At 56.8% G+C, this 16,615-nt stretch overlaps 1 protein-coding gene across 2 annotated transcripts in view; it reads left to right on the forward strand.

The window, feature by feature from the left end:
- The window catches only part of SURF2 (surfeit 2), a 25,140-nt gene extending 9,286 nt beyond the window's left edge, over window positions 1-15,854 (forward strand). The window contains exons 5-7 of one of the 2 annotated variants that reach the window (XM_073640870.1): window positions 6,983-7,092; window positions 15,383-15,470; window positions 15,814-15,854. In XM_073640870.1, the coding sequence (XP_073496971.1) occupies window positions 6,983-7,092; window positions 15,383-15,470; window positions 15,814-15,839 (224 nt within the window). In that variant the 3' untranslated portion in view covers window positions 15,840-15,854. Of the gene's footprint in view, window positions 1-6,982; window positions 7,093-8,453; window positions 8,586-15,382; window positions 15,471-15,813 lie in introns of those variants that run through there. The other variant, XM_073640871.1, reaches the window with a different exon arrangement.
- Window positions 15,855-16,615: the final 761 nt, after the last annotated feature.

Consider the following 16,615-nt stretch of genomic DNA (forward strand, 5'->3'; position numbering starts at 1 on the left):
ACCATCCACCCCTTCGCGGCCTCTGCCGGAACGTTCCTCCTCCGGGCTACCTTTCCACCCCTTCGCGGCCTCTGCCCGAAACGTCCTCCTCCGGGCTACCTTCCACCCCTCGCGGCTCTGCCGACGTCCTCCTCCGGGCTACCTTCCACCCCTCGCGCTCTGCGGCGTCCTCCTCCGGGCTACCTTCCACCCCTCGCGGCTCTGCCGACGTCCTCCTCCGGGCTACCTTCCCACCCCTCGCGGCTCTGCCGACGTCCTCCTCCGGGCTACCTTCCACCCCTCGCGGCTCTGCCGACGTCTCCTCCGGGCTACCTTCCACCCCTCGCGGCCTGCCGACGTCCTCCTCCGGGCTACCTTCCACCCCTCGCGGCTCTGCCGACGTCCTCCTCCGGGCTACCTTCCACCCCTCGCGGCTCTGCCGACGTCCTCCTCCGGGCTACCTTCCACCCCTCGCGGCTCTGCCGACGTCCTCCTCCGGGCTACCTTCCACCCCTCGCGGCTCTGCCGACGTCCTCCTCCGGGCTACCTTCCACCCCTCGCGGCTCTGCCGACGTCCTCCTCCGGGCTACCTTCCACCCCTCGCGGCTCTGCCGACGTCCTCCTCCGGGCTACCTTCCACCCCCTCGCGGCTCTGCCGACGTCCTCCTCCGGGCTACCTTCCACCCCTCGCGGCTCTGCCGACGTCCTCCTCCGGGCTACCTTCCACCCCTCGCGGCTCTGCCGACGTCCTCCTCCGGGCTACTTCCACCCCTCGCGGCTCTGCCGACGTCCTCCTCCGGGGCTACCTTCCACCCTCGCGGCTCTGCCGACGTCCTCCTCCGGGCTACCTTCCACCCCTCGCGGCTCTGCCGACGTCCTCCTCCGGGCTACCTTCCACCCTCGCGGCTCTGCCGACGTCCTCCTCCGGGCTACCTTCCACCCCTCGCGGCTCTGCCGACGTCCTCCTCCGGGCTACCTTCCACCCTCGCGGCTCTGCGCTCCTCCCCGGGGCTACCTTCCACTCCGCCTCCCTCTGCCGTCTCCTCCTCCCGGGCTACCTTCCACCACCTCGCGGCTCTGCCGACGTCCTCCTCCGGCTACCTTCCACCCCTCGCGGCTCTGCCGACGTCCTCCTCCGGGCTACCTTCCACCCCTCGCGGCTCTGCCGACGTCCTCCTCCGGGCTACCTTCCACCCCTCGCGGCTCTGCCGACGTCCTCCTCCGGGCTACCTTCCACCCCTCGCTGCTCTGCCGACGTCCTCCTCCGGGCTACCTTCCACCCTCGCGGCTCTGCCGACGTCCTCCTCCGGGCTACCTTCCACCCCTCGCGGCTCTGCCGACGTCCTCCTCCGGGCTACCTTCCACCCCCGCGGCTCCTGCCGACGTCCTCCTCCGGGCTACCTTCCACCCCTCGCTGCTCTGCCGACGTCCTCCTCCGGGCTACCTTCCACCCCTCGCGGCTCTGCCGACGTCCTCCTCCGGGCTACCTTCCACCCCTCGCGGCTCTGCCGACGTCCTCCTCCGGGCTACCTTCCACCCCTCGCGGCTCTGCCGACGTCCTCCTCCGGGCTACCTTCCACCCCTCGCGGCTCTGCCGACGTCCTCCTCCGGGCTACCTTCCACCCCTCGCGGCTCTGCCGACGTCCTCCTCCGGGCTACCTTCCACCCCTCGCGGCTCTGCCGACGTCCTCCTCCGGGCTACCTTCCACCCCTCGCGGCTCTGCCGACGTCCTCCTCCGGGCTACCTTCCACCCCTCGCGGCTCTGCCGACGTCCTCCTCCGGGCTACCTTCCACCCCTCGCGGCTCTGCGACGTCCTCCTCCGGGCTACCTTCCACCCCTCGCGGCTCTGCCGACGTCCTCCTCCGGGCTACCTTCCACCCCTCGCGGCTCCTGCCGACGTCCTCCTCCGGGCTACCTTCCACCCCTCGCGGCTCTGCCGACGTCCTCCTCCGGGCTACCTTCCACCCTCGCGGCTCCTGCCGACGTCCTCCTCCGGGCTACCTTCCACCCCTCGCGGCTCTGCCGACGTCCTCCTCCGGGCTACCTTCCACCCCTCGCGGCTCTGCCGACGTCCTCCTCCGGGCTACCTTCCACCCCTCGCGGCTCTGCCGACGTCCTCCTCCGGGCTACCTTCCACCCCTCGCGGCTCTGCCGACGTCCTCCTCCGGGCTACCTTCCACCCCTCGCGGCTCTGCCGACGTCCTCCTCCGGGCTACCTCCACCCCTCGCGGCTCTGCCGACGTCCTCCTCCGGGCTACCTTCCACCCCTCGCGGCTCTGCCGACGTCCTCCTCCGGGCTACCTTCCACCCCTCGCGGCTCTGCCGACGTCCTCCTCCGGGCTACCTTCCACCCTCGCGGCTCTGCCGACGTCCTCCTCCGGGCTACCTTCCACCCTCGCGGCTCTGCCGACGTCCTCCTCCGGGCTACCTTCCACCCCTCGCGGCTCCTGCCGACGTCCTCCTCCGGGCTACCTTCCACCCCTCGCGGCTCTGCCGACGTCCTCCTCCGGGCTACCTTCCACCCCTCGCGGCTCTGCCGACGTCCTCCTCCGGGCTACCTTCCACCCCTCGCGGCTCTGCCGACGTCCTCCTCCGGGCTACCTTCCACCCCTCGCGGCTCTGCCGACGTCCTCCTCCGGGCTACCTTCCACCCCTCGCGGCTCTGCCGACGTCCTCCTCCGGGCTACCTTCCACCCCTCGCGGCTCTGCCGACGTCCTCCTCCGGGCTACCTTCCCACCCCTCGCGGCTCTGCCGACGTCCTCCTCCGGGCTACCTTCCACCCCTCGCGGCTCTGCCGACGTCCTCCTCCGGGCTACCTTCCACCCCTCGCGGCTCTGCCGACGTCCTCCTCCGGGCTACCTTCCACCCCTCGCGGCTCTGCCGACGTCCTCCTCCGGGCTACCTTCCACCCCTCGCGGCTCTGCCGACGTCCTCCTCCGGGCTACCTTCCACCCCTCGCGGCTCTGCCGACGTCCTCCTCCGGGCTACCTTCCACCCCTCGCGGCTCTGCCGACGTCCTCCTCCGGGCTACCTTCCACCCCTCGCGGCTCTGCCGACGTCCTCCTCCGGGCTACCTTCCACCCCTCGCGGCTCTGCCGACGTCCTCCTCCGGGCTACCTTCCACCCCTCGCGGCTCTGCCGACGTCCTCCTCCGGGCTACCTTCCACCCCTCGCGGCTCTGCCGACGTCCTCCTCCGGGCTACCTTCCACCCCTCGCGGCTCTGCCGACGTCCTCCTCCGGGCTACCTTCCACCCCTCGCGGCTCTGCCGACGTCCTCCTCCGGGCTACCTTCCACCCCTCGCGGCTCTGCCGACGTCCTCCTCCGGGCTACCTTCCACCCCTCGCGGCTCTGCCGACGTCCTCCTCCGGGCTACCTTCCACCCCTCGCGGCTCTGCCGACGTCCTCCTCCGGGCTACCTTCCACCCCTCGCGGCTCTGCCGACGTCCTCCTCCGGGCTACCTTCCACCCCTCGCGGCTCTGCCGACGTCCTCCTCCCGGGCTACCTTCCACCCCTCGCGGCTCTGCCGACGTCCTCCTCCGGGCTACCTTCCACCCCTCGCGGCTCTGCCGACGTCCTCCTCCGGGCTACCTTCCACCCCTCGCGGCTCTGCCGACGTCCTCCTCCGGGCTACCTTCCACCCCTCGCGGCTCTGCCGACGTCCTCCTCCGGGCTACCTTCCACCCCTCGCGGCTCTGCCGACGTCCTCCTCCGGGCTACCTTCCACCCCTCGCGGCTCTGCCGACGTCCTCCTCCGGGCTACCTTCCACCCCTCGCGGCTCTGCCGACGTCCTCCTCCGGGCTACCTTCCACCCCTCGCGGCTCTGCCGACGTCCTCCTCCGGGCTACCTTCCACCCCTCGCGGCTCTGCCGACGTCCTCCTCCGGGCTACCTTCCACCCCTCGCGGCTCTGCCGACGTCCTCCTCCGGGCTACCTTCCACCCCTCGCGGCTCTGCCGACGTCCTCCTCCGGGCTACCTTCCACCCCTCGCGGCTCTGCCGACGTCCTCCTCCGGGCTACCTTCCACCCCTCGCGGCTCTGCCGACGTCCTCCTCCGGGCTACCTTCCACCCCTCGCGGCTCTGCCGACGTCCTCCTCCGGGCTACCTTCCACCCCTCGCGGCTCTGCCGACGTCCTCCTCCGGGCTACCTTCCACCCCTCGCGGCTCTGCCGACGTCCTCCTCCGGGCTACCTTCCACCCCTCGCGGCTCTGCCGACGTCCTCCTCCGGGCTACCTTCCACCCCTCGCGGCTCTGCCGACGTCCTCCTCCGGGCTACCTTCCACCCCTCGCGGCTCTGCCGACGTCCTCCTCCGGGCTACCTTCCACCCCTCGCGGCTCTGCCGACGTCCTCCTCCGGGCTACCTTCCACCCCTCGCGGCTCTGCCGACGTCCTCCTCCGGGCTACCTTCCACCCCTCGCGGCTCTGCCGACGTCCTCCTCCGGGCTACCTTCCACCCCTCGCGGCTCTGCCGACGTCCTCCTCCGGGCTACCTTCCACCCCTCGCGGCTCTGCCGACGTCCTCCTCCGGGCTACCTTCCACCCCTCGCGGCTCTGCCGACGTCCTCCTCCGGGCTACCTTCCACCCCTCGCGGCTCTGCCGACGTCCTCCTCCGGGCTACCTTCCACCCCTCGCGGCTCTGCCGACGTCCTCCTCCGGGCTACCTTCCACCCCTCGCGGCTCTGCCGACGTCCTCCTCCGGGCTACCTTCCACCCCTCGCGGCTCTGCCGACGTCCTCCTCCGGGCTACCTTCCACCCCTCGCGGCTCTGCCGACGTCCTCCTCCGGGCTACCTTCCACCCCTCGCGGCTCTGCCGACGTCCTCCTCCGGGCTACCTTCCACCCCTCGCGGCTCTGCCGACGTCCTCCTCCGGGCTACCTTCCACCCCTCGCGGCTCTGCCGACGTCCTCCTCCGGGCTACCTTCCACCCCTCGCGGCTCTGCCGACGTCCTCCTCCGGGCTACCTTCCACCCCTCGCGGCTCTGCCGACGTCCTCCTCCGGGCTACCTTCCACCCCTCGCGGCTCTGCCGACGTCCTCCTCCGGGCTACCTTCCACCCCTCGCGGCTCTGCCGACCTCCTCCTCCGGGCTACCTTCCACCCCTCGCGGCTCTGCCGACCTCCTCCTCCGGGCTACCTTCCACCCCTCGCGGCTCTGCCGACCTCCTCCTCCGGGCTACCTTCCACCCCTCGCGGCTCTGCCGACCTCCTCCTCCGGGCTACCTTCCACCCCTCGCGGCTCTGCCGACCTCCTCCTCCGGGCTACCTTCCACCCCTCGCGGCTCTGCCGACCTCCTCCTCCGGGCTACCTTCCACCCCTCGCGGCTCTGCCGACCTCCTCCTCCGGGCTACCTTCCACCCCTCGCGGCTCTGCCGACCTCCTCCTCCGGGCTACCTTCCACCCCTCGCGGCTCTGCCGACCTCCTCCTCCGGGCTACCTTCCACCCCTCGCGGCTCTGCCGACCTCCTCCTCCGGGCTACCTTCCACCCCTCGCGGCTCTGCCGACCTCCTCCTCCGGGCTACCTTCCACCCCTCGCGGCTCTGCCGACCTCCTCCTCCGGGCTACCTTCCACCCCTCGCGGCTCTGCCGACCTCCTCCTCCGGGCTACCTTCCACCCCTCGCGGCTCTGCCGACCTCCTCCTCCGGGCTACCTTCCACCCCTCGCGGCTCTGCCGACCTCCTCCTCCGGGCTACCTTCCACCCCTCGCGGCTCTGCCGACCTCCTCCTCCGGGCTACCTTCCACCCCTCGCGGCTCTGCCGACCTCCTCCTCCGGGCTACCTTCCACCCCTCGCGGCTCTGCCGACCTCCTCCTCCGGGCTACCTTCCACCCCTCGCGGCTCTGCCGACCTCCTCCTCCGGGCTACCTTCCACCCCTCGCGGCTCTGCCGACCTCCTCCTCCGGGCTACCTTCCACCCCTCGCGGCTCTGCCGACCTCCTCCTCCGGGCTCCCTTCCTCCTCCCCGCTTCTCTGCCGACCTCCTCCTCTGGGCTCCCTTCCTTCCCCTGCAGCTCTGCTGATCTCCTCCTCCGGGCTACCTTCCACCCCTCGCGGCTCTGCCGACGTCCTCCTCCGGGCTCCCTTCCTCCTCCCCGCTTCTCTGCCGACCTCCTCCTCTGGGCTCCCTTCCTTCCCCTGCAGCTCTGCTGATCTCCTCCTCCGGGCTACCTTCCACCCCTCGCGGCTCTGCCGACGTCCTCCTCCGGGCTCCCTTCCTCCTCCCCGCTTCTCTGCCGACCTCCTCCTCCGGGCTCCCTTCCTCCTCCCCGCTTCTCTGCCGACCTCCTCCTCTGGGCTCCCTTCCTTCCCCTGCAGCTCTGCTGATCTCCTCCTCCGGGCTACCTTCCACCCCTCGCGGCTCTGCCGACGTCCTCCTCCGGGCTCCCTTCCTCCTCCCCGCTTCTCTGCCGACCTCCTCCTCCGGGCTCCCTTCCTCCTCCCCGCTTCTCTGCCGACCTCCTCCTCTGGGCTCCCTTCCTTCCCCTGCAGCTCTGCTGATCTCCTCCTCCGGGCTACCTTCCACCCCTCGCGGCTCTGCCGACGTCCTCCTCCGGGCTCCCTTCCTCCTCCCCGCTTCTCTGCCGACGTCCTCCTCTGGGCTCCCTTCCTTCCCCTGCAGCTCTGCTGATCTCCTCCTCCGGGCTACCTTCCACCCCTCGCGGCTCTGCCGACGTCCTCCTCCGGGCTCCCTTCCTCCTCCCCGCTTCTCTGCCGACGTCCTCCTCCGGGCTACCTTCCACCCCTCGCGGCTCTGCCGACGTCCTTCTCCGGGCTACCTTCCACCCCTCGCGGCTCTGCCGACGTCCTCCTCCGGGCTACCTTCCACCCCTCGCGGCTCTGCCGATGTCCTCCTCCTCTGGGCTCCCTTCCACCCCTTGCTGCTCTGCTGACGTCCTCCTCCGGGCTCCCTTCCTCCTTCCTGCTGCTCTGCTGATCTCCTCCTCTGGGCTCCCTTCCTCCCCCCGCAGCTCTCTAATCCTTTGTGGTCCCTACAGATCATATGTTTTCAAAAAAAGTCCCAGCGGAGAAGGAGAATGGCAACTTGCAGTCTGCCAGTGAGGAGGAGATGGAAGTAGATGAAAGCAGTAATAGGAAAAGGCCACAGGTGAGTGCCTGGAGTATGTACATGAGTAATGGATGGGGGCGCTCTGCTGGGTACAGCACTGTATAGGGATTATACCAGACCTGACACTGCTGATTTCAGGATTGGCTCCTCCTGTGTCTATAGGTTGTATGTGGTACTGCAGCTCTGTCCACCTGCAATACCACGCACAGCCTAGAGGGGGTGATGCTGCCTGTTTTCAGATGGTATTACCTGTGCTCCTGTGCGTAAGGCTTCATCTTGATGGAGGTTGTGAGTGAGCCTCCTCTTCTAGTTTTTGACCTATATATTATGGTCATGTGTTCATGCCACTTAACAAAAGAGGGGCGTGACTTACCAGAAGAGGGGCGTGGTTTACCCGGGTTTGTTACAATGTATCAGGTCCCCATCATCGTAGGAGTCCAGGAATGGAGAATCCATCTCACAGAAGATTGTCTGCAGCGTGTGCAATGAGCGATGTCTCTGTTAAGTGAGCCCTGCGTTCTCTGCAGTTTTTCCACTAGACTTAGAGACTATAGAGGGGGTGACCTTACCCCGTGCACTTATCGTCTGCAGCACACGGCAGCAGGAAGGTTTTAGCGGTGCTGTGGAATATCCGATTTCTCTTGGTGTAATTCATCGGGACACAATCTGCTGCTGGTGGAGACCTGGCACGTGCGGCTGCCCTTCCTCTACACTACTGCTGCTTTCTGACGAGCGGGGCAGATTTGCCGTATGTGCACTTAGGTCAGTCACAGGTTCACAACCTGTGGATATGCTAAAAACAAAAGATTAATTCATTGACAGCAAGCAGAGATCTCAGAAAAAGCAGTGAAAGTGAGACTAGCCCCGCAGCTCACGGTTAGTCCTCGCTGTAGGTGCTGTGCCCTGGCCCCCACAGCTCACGGTTGGTCCTCTCTCCAGGTGCTGTGCCCTGGCCCCCACAGCTCACGGTTGGTCCTCTCTCCAGGCGCTGTGCCCTGGCCCCCACAGCTCACGGTTGGTCCTCTCTCCAGGCGCTGTGCCCTGGCCCCCACAGCTCACGGTTGGTCCTCTCTCCAGGCGCTGTGCCCTGGCCCCCACAGCTCACGGTTGGTCCTTGCTCCAGGCGCTGTGCCCTGGCCCCCACAGCTCACGGTTGGTCCTTGCTCCAGGCGCTGTGCCCTGTCCCCCACAGCTCACGGTTGGTCCTCGCTCCAGGCGCTGTGCCCTGTCCCCCACAGCTCACGGTTGGTCCTCGCTCCAGGCGCTGTGCCCTGTCCCCCACAGCTCACGGTTGGTCCTCGCTCCAGGCGCTGTGCCCTGTCCCCCACAGCTCACGGTTTGACCTTGCTCATAGTCTTCATGTACGTGTTTTCATTGTATTAAATGCTATCTGTTTGCAGAAACAAAATGGATCTTCCCGGAAGAAATTCAAGTCTCATCACAAGAAACCAAAGACGAGTAGGAAGCTGTAGCCGCAGGCAGTTTGCTACTTATATTGTGTGTCACATAGTGGAATAAAGTTTTTGATTGTTGATGGCAGCTCCTCAGAGCCACTCATTGTGCGTCCACCTGCACACAGCGTCACTGGGAACAATGTATGGGAAGACAACAAACTGCTCCACAGTCTGCACAACTATAGATGAAGCTTTAACATCCAGCCCCACTGCCCCCCTGGTGTATAACATCTGGCCCCACTGCCCCCCTGGTGTATAACATCTGGCCCCACTGCCCCCCTGGTGTATAACATCTGGCCCCACTGCCCCCCTGGTGTATAACATCTGGCCCCACTGCCCCCCTGGTGTATAACATCTGGCCCCACTGCCCCCCTGGTGTATAACATCTGGCCCCACTGCCCCCCTGGTGTATAACATCTGGCCACGTTGACCCTTACACACACACACGTATAACGTTTGTCCCATTGTCCCCTGCTGTATAGCACCCTACCCTGTTGTCTCCCCGCCCCCCCCCCCCCTTCCCCCAGTGTATAACATCTGACCTCGTTACCCCACCGGTGTATATCATCTGGCCCCATACCATACTGTCTGCCTCTACTAATGTGTGACAGAATGGCTCATTTTATGGCCTGCAAACGGTATTTGCTGATTGTTGTACCACAGTTTCAGAGACGTGCAAGGAGGCGGAGGAGTGCATAGTGTAACATAAGAAAATAGAAAACTAAACTTTTTTTTTTTTTGCATTCCTCTCCGTTGTGGACTATAAAGGTCTAAAGAAGCATGAACTGTATATAGACACACACACATAGTATGTATACTTCATTTTTTTTTTTTACTTTAAATATTTTTCATTGGGTTTTTAACAGCATTGATATGAAAACAGAACATTCCAATTACCTCCAATAATAATAAAAAAGTTGACAATTGTTAATATTAAGTTATCGTTAAACATTAGAATATAAAGTATAATCAGCTTGATGAGGTATTAATATAAGCTCTTACATGAAGCAAATAATTGTGTGTGTGTGTTAGAGGAATGTAAAGCGGAAAGGAGGACGGAAAGAGAGAACGGAAAGGAAAAGGAAAGGGTACAAACGACAAAAAAACAAGAAAAAACACGCCTTATTGAAACCAGCACTTCAGAAGAGACCACATCTACCATGAATTTCTACTTTAAGTATTATTTTCTGACAACCAGATTGCTAGGTTATTCCCCTCATTGAATCATATCCAACATGTCCATTGGCGATTGGTATCTTGTGCAATTATGTTTTTCATTTTCAGAATATTGTCAACCTCTTCCACCCATTCACCCAAAGTGGGAGGTTTTGTGTATTTCCAGTGACGTGGAATATGTATACTGCATTGTGCATTCCTGTCTTACATGGGAAAAGATGTTTTTTTTGTAAGAATGATTTAGAATAGCGTCTTTTTGCCTGCCCATTCACTCTATGTACTTTAAACCTTAAAAGCTCAAGATCGTGCTGCCCACCATCACTATGAGATCAGTATGTTGATCTATCCGGCAAAAAATGGTCCTTGAATAGTGATGATTGTCACGGTTTTGCTTGAGTGCTATTTAATGTGCAAAATGTCAGGACTCCATGCCAGAATTGGGGTAAAAGCTGTACCTCTTGGGAATAAGCCATCCGTGTCTAATATGGGCCCTCCGTGCACACGTATTTCTTTTTATCTTGGTCATAATGGGAGTTATAATTATACAGATCAAAGGTCGGGGTCATTGGATCACTGTCTGCACCCCTTCCTCATTGTGAACAGGTAAGTGAAGCAGGTTATCTGATGGAGAGCAGACATGAAGTGTTTACACAGCGTAATTAACAGGTACCTGTCAATGGGGAATAACCCAGATGTGGAGGGGGGGCCTGCCAACACTTGCGACCATTTCAACAGGGTGTTCATCTGGGCACGTACATTCAGCTGAAATGTATTATGGGACAGAGACCTCCCTGCGCTGCAAAACACGCCGCCAGCCAATCAGAAGCCGGCAGTGGCGTCATGCGCAAGTGCGGGGACGCTGAAGTCAGCTGCTGGCTGTAGAAGAGGACCCCCGTGTAATGTGGGATCGTGGAGGAAGGTGAGTAGTATCGTTAATTATTTTAGGAAGGGGACCAGGATGGAGCTCAGTATTAAAGGAAGGGGTCCAGGATAGGATACTTTATCCCAGGGTGGGGAACATTATCCCAGGATGGGGCACATTATACCAAGAAGGAGGCCAGGTTGGGGAGATATAATCCCAGGAATGGGCCCTGTATGGAGGACATTATTACTGGAAGAGAAATCCTTATTACGTACCATCCTCTCTAGTTATGTATGGGTGGTCCATTATTAAGAAGTGTCTTCTGTTATATACAGCGCTGTCCCATTATTACTCAGCATTTAGTCTTGTTATATATAGTATTGTCCCTTGCATAGCATATTCTCGTTATTTTTGGTATTCTAGAAGACTAATATAAAGATATGTGTGTGTGTGTATAGATGTATGTACATACATATACACTGCTCAAAAAAATAAAGGGAACACTCAAATAACACATCCTAGATCTGAATGAATGAAATATTCTCATTGAATACTTTGTTCTGTACAAAGTTGAATGTGCTGACAACAAAATCACACAAAAATCATCAATGGAAATCAAATTTATTAACTAATGGAGGCCTGGATTTGTAAAGTGGAAAAACACTACAGGCTGATCCAACTTTGATGTGATGTCCTTAACCCCTTCGCAACCTTGGGATTTTCCGTTTTTGCATTTTTGTTTTTTGCTCCCCTTGTTCCCAGAGCCATAGCGTTTTTATTTTTCGGTCAATATGGCCATGTGAGGGCTTATTTTTTGCGGGACGAGTTGTACTTTTCAACGCCATTACTAGTTTTACCATATCGTGTACGGGAAAATGGGAAAAAAAATTCCAAGTGCGGTGACATTGCAAAAAAAGTGCAATACCACAGATGTTTTTTTTTTTTTACCACATTCACTGAATGCTAAAACTGACCTGCCATTATTATTCTCCAGGTCATTTCGAGTTCGTAGATACCAAACTTGTATAGGTTCTTTTTTATTTAAGTGGTGAAAAAAAATTTCAACGTTTGGTAAGAAAAAAATGGTGCCATTTTCCAAGACCTGTAGCGCCTCCATTTTTCGGGATCTGGGGCCGGGTGAGGGCTTATTTTTTGCGCACCGAGCTGACGTTTTTATTGATAGTATTTTGGGGTAGATCCGATGTTTTGATTGCCCGTTATTGCATTTTATTGCAATGTTGCGGCGACCAAAAAACGTAATTCTGGCATTTAGAATTTTTTTCTCGTTACGCCGTTTACCGATCGGATTAATTCTTTTTTTATATTTATAGATCGGGCGATTCTGAACACGGTGATACCAAATATGTGTATGTGGGTTGTTTTTTTATTTTATTTTGAGTGGGGCAAAAGGGGGGTGATTTAAACTTTTATATTTTTTTAATTCTTTAAATATTTTTAAAAACTTTTTTTTTTTCACTTTTTGCATGCTTCAATAGTCTCCATAGGAGACTAGAAGCAGCACTTATCCGATCGCCTCTGCTACATAGAGGTGATGAGCAGATCACCTCTGTAGCAGAAATGCTCCTGTGCTAATGTAGCACCCTGAGGATTCGGCTGCTACAGGGGTATTGCACCTCAAGCCAGAGGTGTGGTATTCCACTCCCGGGTGAGGATGGAGTGTGGAACTGAGCTCAGTAGGCTGCATGCACTACATACATCCCATTTCCGGGGGACAGAACTACGGTACTCCCACCAAGTAAATGTGCAGGTACGAAAGTGTCTGTCCCTGGCTGGAGTGGGAGGGGGGTGGAACATCCCAGTAGTGTAGGGGCAGATAGGGGGAGCAGTCTGGGTAATGCTAGGAGCTCATTGGGTGCTGGTCACCTGAGCTCACACATAGAGGGAGTATATAAGGTGGGAACCATCTTAGAACAGGGTCTTTTGTAGAGGTCAGTCAGTCTGTCAGTCTTTGGTAGAGTGAGTCAGAGGAAGAGAGCAGAGGAGGAGAGCAGCTCCAAGGCCCAGAGAGAGAGGAGAAAGAAGGACCCAGAGGGGGAGAAGAGAGAACTCCAAGAACCCAAGATTAGATCAGAGGGTGAAGAGTTGGCACAAGGGTACCGGATCCCAAGCTGGTGGAGGACACTAATCCTTAGCCAGAGACCGGAGGTCGTGGGCAGGATCTGCCACGACCACCCACTAAATCCACCCGGAAGGCAAACCAAGAATAGGGTCAGGGAACCCAGAGACAAGGGTTTACCAACAAGAGGCTCGAGGGAGCCGGACTTAGGTGGATCCCTGGTGGGGAAGGCCAGAGAGAAGGACAAGTCAGAAAGGGAGCTCAGGACCACGCTCCAGAATCACCTGGGGGTTGGCCGAGTCCAGGACCTGGTGGACGCAGCACGGCTCGGGCGGTCACTCAAGGCCGGAGTGACCAGAACAACAGCAGTAAGTAAAAACCCTGAACTGCACAGTCCGACTCTGAGTCTCATTACCATCCTCACTGCACCTCCACAACCACCATCCTCTACACCTGACCCCCTGAGGCTATACCCCTCCCGTTGGGGGTTATACTACCTGAGCTGCACACACATCACCAGCCTCAGCGGACCCTGCTGCAGCGGCGGCCGTATTGACCGCAATTCAACGGGTGGCGTAGTCGACATAAAAGAACTTCTAGTAACATCTATAAGGACTGCCACACACTGAGCTTGACACCCTGGGCACGGACCGGGTCACCGCCACTCGGAGACTACAACCCCCATCTGATCCGGCTCCGGGTATCCCCCAAACAACACTGGCCCAGGGGGCGCGTCACTATGAGCGCCGACCACTAGGTGGCGCTCAGCGAGCAGTACATGACAACCACAGGGGTCTGCTGACTGGCTCACCGATGGGCGGGGTAAGTGACGCGCTTCCGGCGCGGCGATGTTAAATGCCGCTGTCAGAGACTGACAGAGGCATTTAGCATGTTAACAGCCGCGGGTGGATCGCGCATTTTGCAGGGCTCTGGCAGTGCTCCTCCTATTCCTCCTTGCACAAAGGCGGAGGTAGTGGTCCTGCTGCTGGGTTGTTGCCCTCCTACGGCCCCCTCCACGTCTCCTGGTGTACTGGCCTGTCTCCTGGTAGCGCCTCCAGCCTCTGGACACTACGCTGACAGACACAGCAAACTTTCTTTCCACAGCTCGCATTGATGTGCCATCCTGGATGAGATCCCACAGGAGACCATCCGCAACCTCATCAGGAGCATGCCCAGGCGCTGTAGAGAGGTCATACAGGCACGTGGAGGCCACACACAATACTCAGCCTCATCAGGAGCATGTCCAGGCATTGTAGGGAGGTCATACAGGCACGTGGAGGCCACACACAATACTGAGCCTCATTTTGACTTGTTTTAAGGACATTACATCAAAGTTGGATCAGCCTGTAGTGTGTTTTTCCACTTTAATTTTGGGGTGACTCCAAATCCAGGCCTCCATTGGTTAATAAATTTGATTTCCATTGATGATTTTTGTGTGATTTTGTTGTCAGCACATTCAACTTTGTACAGAACAAAGTATTCAATGAGAATATTTCATTCATTCAGATCTAGGATGTGTTATTTGAGTGTTTCCTTTATTTTTTTGAGCAGTGTGTATATATATATATATATATATATATATATATATATATATATAATGAATGTGTGTGTGTGTATATATATATATACAGTACAGACCAAAAGTTTGGACACACCTTCTCATTTAAAGATTTTTCTGTATTTTCATGACTATGAAAATTGTACATTCACACTGAAGGCATCAAAACTATGAATTAACACATGTGGAATTATATACTTAACAAAAAAGTGTGAAACAACTGAAAATATGTCTTATATTCTAGGTTCTTCAAAGTAGCCACCTTTTGCTTTGATGACTGCTTTGCACACTCTTGGCATTCTCTTGATGAACACATTTCTTTCACAGGGGCCCCAAACTGTCAGTGTCCGCCCCTCATGTGTGGTCTGTATATAATGCAGGAAGGATGTTTAGTAAGATGATGACCTAATTGTTTCTCTAGGTTCTTGTGGAATTATATCACCCAGAGTAGAAATTGTGGACAAAACTAAATTTTAATTGCCTCCAATCAGCCGTCCTCCACTTACCTCAGCAGAGGGAGTTGTGAGGGGTCTGGTGAGACCCTTTATAACATCCCGTCAACCGAATATGATTGTCAGACCCCAGGAGAAGCAACAAGTATTGCAGATCTGTCCATATTTCCTGCGGCGTTCTCTGCCAGAAGGTCTCACGGATCTAATTTGTTAGACTTTTCTGTATTTCATCCCTTTTATTGTATACTACTTTTTTCCTAGATTTATGTATTTGTATTATTTCATCTTTTGCAACTTTTTTTAAGCACTGTACTTTTTGGATAGTTAATCTAAAATGTAATGAGTTTGTTCCTTGCTATAAACGCACTCACAAACCCTGAAGGGGGCGAGAATAGTTTGGTTGTGTTACTCTGTGTATTGTCAGCGTGCAAGAAGAGTACCTATCAGGTGCCCGGGAAAGCTGGGTGGCGTGTGCTAGTGTGACCCAATGCATGTGCTTTGCTGGCCCATCAAAACAAGTGGTATAGAAAAGTGTGGTGTGGATGTGAGAACTGACTGTGGGGGGCGCTCAGCTCATTGTCAGCCTATTGCAATATGAGTGTGGGAAGTGGAGCCCCCTGTAGAGTAGCAGCTGAGGCAGTGAGCAGCGAGTGGTGTTCATGACGAATCGGTGGAGGTGGTAATGGTGCTGATTTATGACTTTTATCTTATTCTAAATAAATTCCCTGTTTATTCAAATTACCTGTGAAGACGGAATCGTTGCTAGGAATGCAATTAGCTGGATATCTTCCCGATTCTGCCCGCCTGCTTCTGTCTGAACGGACTGCCTATGGTACAGGTATATTTAGGCCTTTTATACTTTCCATATGTCGCATATCATATCCACTATGTTTGGTGAAACCATAATTCCAATTGAGCTTAATCTACAATTTACTCCACATACTGCAAATTACAGTTTGTGGTCGATACTGGATGGTCGTACTTCCCACAAACCAACCGCTAGAAATGAGTAAATCTTACACTCCGGCATGTACTATAACCATTTGGGTGCTATATACTCCATATTGGGCTGGATATACAATATATATTTGGATATTCTCGGCTTGGGACAATTCTTTGACAACTCATGTACCAGCTGTTTTTCTCATTACCTATATTAATAGAAATCCTTTATCTTGTAGATATACCATTGAGAAATATCCAGTAGAGCTGAAACATTCGGTACTAACCACAGAACCATACAGAAGGCGGCCATACACAGACTAACCTCGGCCGATCCTGGCGATAGCAGTGTGCTCAATGGTCCAGAAGAGCAGTTGTTCTGCAGCACGGACTGATGGCACTGGTGCAGCAGGGAAATCTAGATGGAACAGTGGAAGCTGCGGTGGCAGAAAGGCAACAGGAGAGACAACGCAGGATCTGATGAAGCGGTGTTGAGAAAATGGTAACAGCAGTGACAGAGTAGTACTTATAGGGAACCTGTTGTGTCCTTTTTGTGTTTTAATCTGCCCCCAATGTGTTGTTATGCAATGTGCATCACTAACATTGTTTTCTCAAAGAAAAGCTCGCAACCGCTGTTGGTCAGTGACCACATGATAGTTTGTGAGAGCACACGCTATCATGTGGCCACTGACTCACAAGGGCTGCGGAGCATGCGCTCATGTGAGAAGAAGCTGTGGACGTACACCCGGATTCAGTGCACATGTCCGGGGAGCCGATGGGCAGTGCACAAGCGCGGGATCTCCGAGACCGTTGCTGTGATGTCAGGCCGGTCACGGCAATCAATCACAATGCGGTGGGTGTGAATAATTTTTAACAGGAGCATCACTGACCGTGACTGAAGCGGTAAAAAGCACCACCCCTATGACTGAAACTAAATCTACTAAAGTGTTTTTACACATATCTACTGGGAGATTTTCGTTGAGAAAACAATGTTAGTGATGCACATTGCATAACACCACACTGGGGACAGATTAAAGCACA

This window comes from Phyllobates terribilis, unplaced genomic scaffold (assembly GCF_046119375.1).
Source record: "Phyllobates terribilis strain yellow unplaced genomic scaffold, ASM4611937v1 Scaffold_7__3_contigs__length_470593459, whole genome shotgun sequence".
NCBI classification, from domain to species: domain Eukaryota; kingdom Metazoa; phylum Chordata; class Amphibia; order Anura; family Dendrobatidae; genus Phyllobates; species Phyllobates terribilis.